The sequence below is a fragment of the Lathamus discolor genome, chromosome 8, assembly GCF_037157495.1.
Source record: "Lathamus discolor isolate bLatDis1 chromosome 8, bLatDis1.hap1, whole genome shotgun sequence".
In the NCBI taxonomy this organism is placed as follows: domain Eukaryota; kingdom Metazoa; phylum Chordata; class Aves; order Psittaciformes; family Psittacidae; genus Lathamus; species Lathamus discolor.
The window spans coordinates 11,291,490-11,302,534 of record NC_088891.1 but is presented as its reverse complement, the minus strand read 5'-3'; the positions used below and the strand labels follow the sequence as shown (position 1 = coordinate 11,302,534).

The window sequence follows — 11,045 nt, the reverse complement described above, 5'->3', positions numbered from 1 at the left end:
GAAATCCAAGTGCTATCTGTTGGTAGACAAGCGGTTGCTTTCACGTACGCTGGAAGGTGAACTGCAGAGTTCCGTGCTCTGGCTTCAAATATGAAGAGTCACAAGTTTGCATTGTGTAGCGTAGCTTCTTTCTCTCCCTGCCAAAGGCACAGCACTTCATGCCATCTGCAGCAACTCCCAACAGTTAGGGCAGTGTCGTCTCATAGGGAGAAACAAACCTTGGAGGCCCTGCTGTCACATAATTCCCTTCATAACCATGCTCTAACTTAAGAATAATTGGATTTTTTGCCTTTATTAATTCTGTTATGCAATTATTCCCCCACTTCACTGGTCTCAATACCACAAGCTTTCTTCTGATTTCCAGCCTACACATACTCAGTGCCAGTTTGTACCTATGGCCAAATTCTGTTCCTGTGTCAGTCAGTTCCCTAAGCCATAAATACTTCTGGAAAATCATGCCTGCCTGAGGAAGGGTACATATCCAGGGGTTTGACGTGGTTGGAGGAAGTTACCAAGTGAAGACCAGGGAGTTGTGTGGAGCTGCAAGATTTTGAGAAGGGCACTCCCTTTCTGGTCAAGGGCTGATAGCAGATTCTGGCACACATTGGGGCAGTGATGCAGGACATGGAGTGAGCCTCTTCTTGGAACAGGCCCTGCAGGAGGGGAGTTGAGTGTGGTAAACTTAGTGTGTTCTCCATAAAGATGTCTAAAAATAAGCAGTATTGAATTTTGTCTGACCTCCCTTGTTCCTTTACAAGGTGGCGGATTTCCTGAGCATGTAATCCCAAATTCTTCCTCAGGTTGGATGAAGGTGCCATGCCTGGCCTTTTTTGCCCACCTCATAATTCCCCCAGCAGGGTTGCCAGCACAATTGTTTTGGGGCCAGATGATGAACTGTGTCCTTGAAATGGGGCAGAATTTTAAAATGCACATTGGAGGGGTTTGGGATATATTTGTATGTGTGACTGAGACGGCTTCTGTGAGCACAACTTGCATAGACACCCATATGGCAGATGAGGGGGCAGCGAGCAGCAACGTGGGAGTCAGCCTGAGCAGTGAGGCTGGGCCCTGTGCAGCCAGCCTTGCTGCCCAGGGAGGCACTCTGACCGTGTTTCAGTTCAGCCATTCTGAATGGTTTTGTTTGCCTCACTGGGTGGTTTAACTCTGTGTTTCCCCACTTATACTGGAACAAGTGCATGAGGATGTACAGGCATGAGAGACCAGGCAGGCAGCAGCTTGCAAAACTACTGCTTGTAAAACTCATTAGGGGGTGGCACAATAGGCTCATGCTCCATCCTGCCGCTGCTTCTGCAGGATCAGAAACTTCTCACACTGAGGAAAGGCAGCATGTTGGGGGGCTTAACACCCTAAACCAGCAAACCAAGGTTTGCCAGCCTGCCTTTTACTGAATAACTAAGACCAGATTTTTCTGAAGCATTGTCAAGAACCAAATCATGTGTTGTCGAGATGAACCTCTACTGAACAGTGCCTTTTGTAACGGCGTGTCCATTTCCTCACATTCTGCCCATGGATGGGTAGAAGAGCTGTCAGCTGAAGACTGGGTTCGTCTCCTTGGGGTAGCTCTGTTGCTGCGTAGGGACTATAAATCCCTTCAGCTCATTTTTCAGAGAAGTCCTCTGCTGGTTTTCTTTCTAATTAAAGCTTTTTCATTGTATGGCTCCATGGGTTATGGAGTTTGTTGTTGCATGGTAACTTACTTTTAGATAGCAATGGTAATGTTAGTACTGATTTTGCACAACTCCTTGAAATTAAGTATTCAGACCAACAGGTTAACTGCTTTTTGTTAGTTTGACCAGATATTTGTGTTCCTTATAGGGTTTACTTAACTTCCTTTTCAAACATCTTTTTGTCTTAGAATAAAACCTTACCTAATCCTTCACAGGATAATGAACTTGGGAATGCACTTGGGAAATAGTTACTGTGAAACAGAGAACATTTTGCAGAGGAAAAGGAACAAGAGAGGCTTTCTGTCAATCTCTTTTTGGAGCATTTGAGTTGATAACTAGTTAAATTTTAACTTGCCTAGGAAAATCAGATGCCAATTTTATATTCCAATCCTTAGTCTATTTCTGCAAGATGTGGGAGGGCCTGGAACAGGCACAGCAGGAGCACAAATCTGAAACTCCCACAGCTCAAATGAGACTATTTCAGAGTGATTATCTCACTCGTTCTTACTAGAAATTCCATCTGGAAGATGAGAAGTCTTTCCCAGTGAAACTTTCCAAAACTTTTCTGGTTTTCCCCATTGCTAACCAGTTGTAATTGAAAATTTGATTCGAGTCTTAAGTTAGTTGACAAGTCCCTGTTGTAGCAGTCCAGCTTCAGACCAGGCCTTTGATGCTGCTTTTTTAAAGCAAAAGCCAAAAAAGAAAGAAAACCAGGTCAGGTTTTAATCTGATGACAAAATAGTGACATAACTGTGATCAATAATTAAGTAGAATATACATGTGAAGAAAAATATAAATGAAGTTGCAATGATCTTGTTAAAAGTGTCAGCTTTTAGAGATCTTGGAGATAGGTATCTCTAAGTCCATTTTTTGCCTGTTTCTGAAAAGCACTAGTGGGACTACCTGAATTTCATTTAATCTTGAAGATTCGGGCATTTATGGAAATAATGCATTCAAAACACTTTGTGAGTGGTGCCTTCACTGGTTTCTTTACATAGCTGTGCCTGGCTTTCCTGAAAAGACCTTTATAAATGATAGAGAAAAATATATAAATCCTACCATACCAGAAAGTGCTTTTTATCAATAATAAAATACACAAAGTTATTACTACTCTTACAGACTGCTGGCCTAGATGCAGAGACAGGTACATACACAAAAACTAGCTCAGATTCCTTTTTGCTAAGGAACAAAAGCTGAAAGTAGTGAACAATCTGCGTGATTACTGGAGAACAGAACGCAGATGTGTGCAGAGCAGGAGACAGCATGTCTCCAGGCGGGGCTGCCCTGCAGCGGGGTTGCTTGCGGTTTATCCCTTGGCAGCGAACCGCCCGGGAGCTGTTATTTGCCATCACCGTGACTGCACCGGCCGCTGCTGGCCGCCTCCACCTGCCCTCGCCTCGGCTCGCTGCACCAGCACCGCCGGGAGGGGTCTGCGCTGAGAGCCCCGCTTGTCCCTTTGGCTCTCCCCCTCAGCTGCACCGCCAGTCACGGGCCTGCCCGCGCTGCCCACACCCATTGCCCCCGGGCAGCTCTGTGCGGGACACCGGCAGCTCCGCCCGGCCCGAGACAGCCCCCGCCCCCCGGCCGGGGCTTGGAGCGTCTGTCGAGCTTCATTTCCGCATCCGGCCCATCCCGGCAGCTGGGAGCTGGGGGAGCTCTATGGTGAGGCGTCGGGTAGTGGGGAGGCCGGCGCGGAGTCGTCCTGCTCGGTGACCGCGGTGAGAGCCCCGCGGGTCCCTGCGCCACCGCCTCGACTCGGCCTCCCGCCGTGCGGCAGGGTGCGACAGCCATGAGCCTCGCCGAGCGGCCTGAGGAGAAGGTGTTGGCGGCTGCGGGCACCCCCGTGCGCTCGTTGGGTGCGTGAGGGGCGGCTGGGCTGCGCCGGGTGCGGGGGCCCGGAGGCGGGGCTGGGGCCGCAGGCGGCCGGCCCCGGGCAGAGCCGAGCGGCCGCTGGCAGCGGGGCACGCCGCGGAGCAAGGTCAGGAGGCTGGGGCCGGATGCACCGGAGACCGAATGCGTGCCGGAGCCACTGGCTCCTTTTGTGCTGTACGGTGTGGCCTGTGGATCGAAGTCCTGTGTCTTCAGTAGGTCTGCACGTAATAAATAACCATAGCTTGCCCATACGAAACTTACAGTAACTATTATCTAATGCTTGCAGACTTTTAAAGTTCAGCGTACGTGGTGTTTTAGTGAAGTCCGCGTATGTTTTGAGTGACAGGCTGAGACCTTTATTCGGTAGGCCTGGTTTATTCCCCAAGTTTGAAAGCAAAGGGTGGCAGTGTGTTAACATTTAGGTATTCTTGATGCACGGCCAGAACAAGTGATACTGTCCCTCTTTTTCCTCTGTAGACTGGAGGAGTTTTTTATATTTATAAGATGTCTTTGGAACACTCTTGTTTACCTCTTTCTGCTCTGCTCATGTTCAGAGAAAACTGTTCACTGGGAAGTTCATGATATGGGACTGGAAACAAGGGTGGGATGAAGAGGGGCAGGGAAGAGGAGGCACAGCTGCTAAAGCATAAGGAGGTATAACTTCAGTGTTGAAATGCTTTTAATTTTTAAGCAGGAAAATACAGTTGTTTTAGGTGAAACATGACGTGCATGCTGACCTGTCACTGGTCTTTGGTGTAGATCCTAGTGATGCATCTCCAGATGAAGGGGTAGTAGAAGATCTGCCTTTAATAGATAAGAAAGCTGTGGAGCAGCTGACCGAAGGACTGCTTTCTCATTATCTGCCTGATCTTCAGCGATCAAAATCAGCACTACAGGAACTTACGTAAGCAAATTTGTAAAACCAACTTGTTACATGTGCATACTTCATTTGCCATGGGTTTCTTGGGTGTAATGTTCTAGCTACCCTTAAGTCGAATATAACTTATTGAAGCATTTCTGTGTTCTGACTGTAGATCCTGAATATTTAAGTGATTTGCACAAGTACTGGAGTCGTAAAAGCTGCAGTGTATCCTGTCAGAACTCGTGTAATGTTACAACGCTAAAATCTCCTAAACCAGGTGCAATAGAAGACACATAGATTTCTTAAATACTTCTTCATTCCTGCAGAGGAAAGTCTTCTGAAAGCTGGATTTATTTTACTTTCAGAGATGGAGTTCATATTCAGGGCACTGGTAGTATGATATATTGTTTGTTGTCCTGTTTCTAAACTGTGTTGCAAAAGATGTACTTAGGGAATATAATTTAGGAGCTAAACAGGGAAGAGTTCTTTGTACATTGTCATCTCACTGATAGCTGAGAATAGTTTATTTCAGATGCGAGCTGGATCTGCTATGGATGCGGAGATGCTGCAAAGGGCTTTAAACCTATCTCCTCGGGCTTTGCAGGGTACATTGGTTTGGGTTTCACAATGCATGGTGGGGTTATGCTGCTGCCAGAGATAGCCTGTGTCTGGAAAAACTTTAGCTGATTTATGCGGAGTGAAGGATCCTCACTGAGCACCAAGGATCAAATAACTTAGTCCTGCAACATAATGCATTAGTACTGAGTGCAAAGTCAAGAGCTATATGTTCTTCCCTTCATTCAGCCAAGGGTGTTTACTCACTGCAGCCTGCAGAGCACCTGGTCAGGTTTTTGGAATATCAGTCTTGGATATCCATGCTGTACAATGCCAGCAGAATTTGTGTGTACTCAGCTGGGATTTTTGTAGGACCACTTACTCATGTCTGTTGAAATTGCCTAGCAATGCATAAGAGGGATCTGATATTGGGAAACATGTATTTATATTGTTATGATCAAAAGTTGTATTTATTTAAAAGGGTGGTTGAAAAAGAGTATGTGTTGCTTTAGTTTGGTTTTATGCATCTTTTCTTTGTTTCAGACAGAACCAAGTGGTATTGTTAGAAACATTAGAACAGGAGATTTCAAAGTTCAAAGAGTGTAACTCCATTCTTGAAATCGATGCTTTGGTAAGTGTTATTAATGCTTTCTTAAATCTCTACTAGTGTAGATTTTATTGCTGAAGCATTAATAGCGACTTGTGTATTTTCCTTCTTAATGACTTGCAGGAAGAGAGTCAGCCAGTTCAGGTATTCGGGATAAATTGTTGCTGGAGAGAGTGCAGAATCAGCATGTTCCCCTTAAATAGGAAGGGTAGTGGGAAGAAAAAGCAGGCTCGGCCAGTGGTAGTAAGTCCAGTTGTCCAAAACTAGTAGCCAAAGCAAAGGTATGCCGTTTTTCAGTAGAACTGAGGCTCCCTTAAGAGCTCTGTGCACCTTTCCAGACTAGCAGGAAGGGGGCATGAAACACTGGTATATGGTGCATAAAATGGTAATATTTTTGTTCTGTTTAACAAGTCTTAATCCAGCAGATTACTGGGTGTACTTGCTGCAATATGGCAGTTTTCTATAGTATGTGTCATATGTAAACTATGTATAAACTTGAACATGTTTAATCCATTATCAAACTGTTCTGGTAATCACTGTTTTTCATTGCTGTTTTGCTGTGTAGCTTTGTAGAACAACTATTCGAACTTGACAGTCGCTGTTTTTAATGGTTGTGGGGTTTTTTTAAGTTTTCAGAAGCTAAACACTATCACAACAAGTTGGTGAATATTAGAAATGAAATGATGATGCTTCATGAGAAGACAACAAAGTTAAAAGTGAGTGTGATAAATATTTTTACTTTCCAACATAGATATCTATTTACTTATGTATTACTGACTCAACTTTGATTTTTGGATGCACACTGGAAGTTCTGATTAAAATAGAATCCTCAATAAACCGAAGTGGAATTTTTCAGTGGTGCTAAGCCATGTATGTTTTTAAGCTTTCATTTACTCCTACCTGTGCTTGAGCAGTGAATCTGAGCATCATCATCATGTTTAGATAGTATCATGCTTTGTTCTCTTGCTTAATCCACTCTATTCCAACTAGTTCTCTTCATTGTTTCAGTTTCTGTGCCTCTTTAATGAAAACTAGATTGTCATAAATGTAAGAATTTTTCCTATTTAATGTAATGTTAACAGTGACATAAATTCACTGACTTCATCCTATATAGGCAGTCTCTGGTTACATTATGGCAAGATCAGTCCTTTGGTACATTCAGCAAAAGGGTTTTCTCTGGAAGGCAGTAAATTGCATGACATGCCCCTTGTCTGGTGTACACAAAGGATGACTTCTAGTGAGAGTGAAGGGAATCCAGTTTGTCTTTTCCCTGTGTAGATCACAGATTTGCCATTCTTGAACAGTAAGATAGAAGTGGGAGGGAGAAATTAAAAATGAAGTTTATGCAACGTTCAGTCATAAGCAGGGTGGATTGGAAAAGATAATGTTAAGAGGATGGGAGGGCTTTGGTTTGTGGCTCCAACTTAAATACAGCTATAAATTATTATTACAGCTAGATTATTTTCTTGTCTTTTCTGTTTAGAAAAGAGCACTGAGGCTGCAACAAAAGAGGCAGAAGGAAGAACTAGAACGAGAACAGCAACGTGAGAAGGAACTTGAAAGAGAGAAGCAGTTAACAGCAAAACCTGCTAGGAGGACTTGAAAGCAGAGCATGCAACAATCTGTCTGAATTAATAGCTTCTGGATTTTCTGGAATTAGCGCAGATGCCCCTCAAATGGGGCTATAGCTGTTACTAGCAACAATCTACTCTCTAGTATTATAAAGTCCAGAATGGTAATAATAGGGTGGGTAACATTCAAATTTTTTCATTTCAGCCATTCAGGTTGCCTTCTTTTGTAATGTTATGCAGTTTGATATATAATGTAAGTTAAATTTTGTATATCTATATGTATATAGGGGAAATTGGGCTTCACAGTTCTAAATACCTATGAATTTTTTTCATCTGTTGTTCTTGTGTTTAGAATTCTGAGATACTCTTGGTGACTGGCACATACACACAACACAATACCAGTTAAAGTTCAGTTCTCATCACCAGACTTCAGTGGCCACCCATTTCACTGTTGAGATCTCTTTGGGTTCATAAGTACTGACTCTTTGTGCAGTCTCTGGTCTATGTCTAATGAACTGAAGAAAGTTCCAGTGTATTTGCCTTAAAGCTCACTTTATTGCAGCAGTCTTTCTCTTTTTTCTGCTTTATGTAACTTCTGATTAAATTCATAGCTGAATTGGTATGGGGGGGGAAGCAGACCACTAAAGGTCTCCAAACTGATTTGTGCATAATGCAAAGATGAATGGACTTGTGCTTCCACAAACATTGAAATCAAACCAGGGAACTGTTACTTCTGTAGTGGTCCAACAGGATGACTCTGTGGTCCATGCAGGTTTCTGGGAGATTAGAAAGTGTAGTTGCCTCATTCTGTGTGACGAAATAGAACACAACCAAAATGCAATAATTTCCACTTCACGTGAGTTTCAGTTACCCATAGGAAAAACTACTGCATTTATTTTTTTCCTTAACCCATGGTTCACTTGCACTTCAGGGCTGTGTAAGAGAATTTCTGTTACACTGTCCTTTCCCAAGCTGGCCATTAGTAGTGTTTACTGATGATACGTGTGAATAGAGGCTGATAACCTTTTCTCTGAATGTAACTGCTCTCTTGCAGCACTTGGTATAAACTCCCATTCAAATGAAAATACATGTTGTCTAGACTGGTGAAAGAGCTTAAACTCTTGGTTCCTACAGTCTAAGAAACTGCTTATTTTGTATCTGTGGGGTTTTTTTAGTACTGCACAATTGGTGTGTTTTTAAGTAAGATGAAGGGTAATCTATGTTAACTTTTCCATAAGATTGTGGTGAGGTATCGGAGGGGCTCAGTCAATTTTACTTTTTTACACAGCGTGCACCTGCTTGCACTCTTCTGTATTGCAATTTTCTGAACTTATTTCCTGTTCTTGTCATGTTTTTCTGTGAAAGACACTTTAATGAGTAATCATCCAACATGAAAGGTAGACTGGGATGTTTTGGAGCAAGGAGAACAAAGTACTTGAAGTAGTCTGAAGAAACACTGAAATGCCGTTACAGGAACAGTACTAGATTAAAATTTTTCACAGGTATTTTCCCTGTAAGTTGACTGGTGTCTGTTCATTGCCAGTGGATTGTTGGTGTGTGCTGTGGTTTGTATTTCTAAGAGAAATGTAAAGAATTTCCACAGTCCCTTTTTGGAGCGGAATGTACATAACTAAATGTTATTTCAAGATTTTATTTTGTAATGTAATTTCAAAACTAGATTCTGGGATTTTAAACAGTTCCTATTGATGTATAACATGAACCTAGATGCCTCAGCATCCAAATTGGGATTAAATTTCTGTGGTATTTGTTTTGTGTTCCCTCATCTAGAACCCACTGTAGCATTTCAAGTGGTGGTACCGTGGGGTTTTTGTTTTGTTTCAAAAATTGTGGCTACATTTACTGAAAACAGAAATATAAGCACAGAAATTGATGGCTTTCAAATTGTGTATTTCAGCTTTTTGAAATAATTTCTGATCAAAGGAATAAAAGCTGGCAGTGCTTGCCTGAGGAATCACATACTTAAAAATGTAGTAATTTTTCACATTGTGGTAAAATCTGTTTTCTGTATGAATAAGTAATTTCACTAAATAACCTTTTTGTAATAAAGGGGGAAATGAATATATATATGGGGGGCAGTGTTTGGTCAGTTCACATAACTTTTTTGTTTTATTAATGACATTTAAATCATTTCAGTCAAATCTGCAGTTTATTATCTTCATATGATGTTGTTCTTCAGAATACTCGTGTCATGATGCATAAAATGCAGCATTGGATTAATTTAATAATAATCTAAAATGATATGCCACCATTAATATGCACAGCTAAAGTAAGTATACATTTAGTCTTCCTGTTACTGTGTATACATTTAGTCTTGCTTGATTTTACAATAAAACTACTTATCTAGTAGATCAGTGTAGTAGTCTTAGACATTATCTTACTGACTCTTTATTCCATGCACATGAGGAAGCACAGGTAAGCTGTGTCTTTTTAAACAGGTAAGTTTTAAAACGGCCTTTTTTTGTACTATTTCATAGTCAATGTAATCACTTGTCAAATCATGGCAGTAAAAGTAAGACACTTAACTGTGTGGTAACTCTGAATTTTTATTTTGTAAGATTCTACAAATTTAGGAATTACTGTTGCTAACTGAGGAATCTTGGTTTCCTGTGTGCTTATCTTTGTTATTCTTGAGATGGATGCTTAAGTTGGGTTACCCCACCTATAGCCTTACAGCTTTTCATGAGCCAATTTTTAATCCAGTGAAATCTGGGTTTTTCAGTAATCGTGGTACCTTTGCCGTGTTCATGAACCAAAATTTGTTTCCTTTTGGAAAAAGGCTACTGAAGACTTTATTTGGTTTTATTTGTGTGACCCAAGTGATAATAGCATAAATAATAACATAGAGGTTGTTTCGGAAGCTGTTCAGTTGGGATTCCAGCAGTTGAGAGTTCTCTGGCCGATTTATTCTGAATTACCCTTTAGTAGACGCTTTCTGCCACCTGGTGTTCGCTTTGCAGCACTGCTGCCTCTTAATTCTTACCTTGGTGCTTTAGTGCCTCACCTTGCAGGTGTCATTTTTTTTGTGTTTTAAACCTCATTCTATTAAGTTACTCGATCTTTCTTGGAGTAGTTGTATGACTATAATTAATTACCCGTAAAAACTTTGCAGGTCTTGGAGTTAGTGATGTAAATCTGTATTAATACAATTTACAGGAGCAAAATTATTCAGTATAGCTATTCATGTGAGGCAGAACTGTTTAAGGTAGAAAGATTATTAATTTTTAAATCAAAGTGTAAGCTTAAATCGAAATAAACCGTTTATTTTGGTACAAATATCACTGCTTTCCAGTAATTTGAAGTACACTTCTTGTTATTTTATTGTTCTCAGTCTTTGACAGAGTGATTTTGTAGAAGAACAGGCACTGAAACTAGACAGTCACATCACCAGCACCCCCACTGTATGTCTTCAAAACAGACCTTTGTGATACCAGCGCAGCCAAGAACTCTTACGATCTGACAAATGTAGTTTTCTCAAATATTCTCTCCATAGCTGATAGAACTAAAACTAGAGCTGGGAAGAACACCTTTATTCTTTCTGCCTGACAGTGTCACAACAGTGCTGGTGTGAAAATTTTAACTGCTGTCTGCCAGGCAGGAGCTGTTGTCAACCATGGTCCCAGAGGGTTATGACTTAAGTCCGTGATTTAAGTGTTATTCATGACGTGTAGCTTTAAAGTACAGATGTTGGCACTGCCTAATAATTCAGTATTTCCTTCTCTTTTATACCTATCTATCTGTTCGTCTCCATGGTGTCAAGTCATGGGGTTTAGGAGAGGAAACAGAACAACACCCTGTTTGGCAATCAGAACAGTTGCAACGAATGTATTCAGCTTTTACAAGCTTGCAACTTAATGAAGCAAATAATTTAA

The 11,045-nt window shown here is 41.5% G+C and overlaps 1 protein-coding gene across 2 annotated transcripts; it reads left to right on the top strand.

Annotated features, from left to right (window-relative positions):
* The first annotated feature begins 3,288 nt into the window (after positions 1-3,288).
* On the top strand, positions 3,289-9,522 carry BLOC1S6 (biogenesis of lysosomal organelles complex 1 subunit 6). 2 transcript variants are annotated; one of them, XM_065688600.1, is made up of 5 exons: positions 3,289-3,544; positions 4,320-4,464; positions 5,521-5,608; positions 6,214-6,300; positions 7,068-9,522. In XM_065688600.1, the coding sequence occupies exons 1-5, from the start codon at positions 3,478-3,480 to the stop codon at positions 7,185-7,187; spliced, it is 507 nt and encodes a 168-aa protein (XP_065544672.1). In that variant the 5' UTR covers positions 3,289-3,477; the 3' UTR covers positions 7,188-9,522. The 2 variants fall into 2 exon arrangements, with proteins under 2 accessions (XP_065544672.1, XP_065544671.1); XM_065688599.1 differs by lacking the exon at positions 3,289-3,544 and adding an exon at positions 3,664-3,776.
* The last annotated feature ends 1,523 nt before the right edge of the window (positions 9,523-11,045 follow it).

What these genes read in the sequence shown, in the direction of transcription:
- BLOC1S6 (XM_065688599.1), top strand. Translation starts at nt 3,686, where the DNA reads ATGCACCGGAGACCGAATGCGTGCCGGAGCCACTGGCTCCTTTTGTGC. An exon ending in AAGTCCTGTGTCTTCAGTAG is followed by an intron (nt 3,777 to 4,319) that starts GTCTGCACGTAA and finishes TCTTTGGTGTAG; the next exon opens with ATCCTAGTGATGCATCTCCA. An exon ending in TCAGCACTACAGGAACTTAC is followed by an intron (nt 4,465 to 5,520) that starts GTAAGCAAATTT and finishes TCTTTGTTTCAG; the next exon opens with ACAGAACCAAGTGGTATTGT.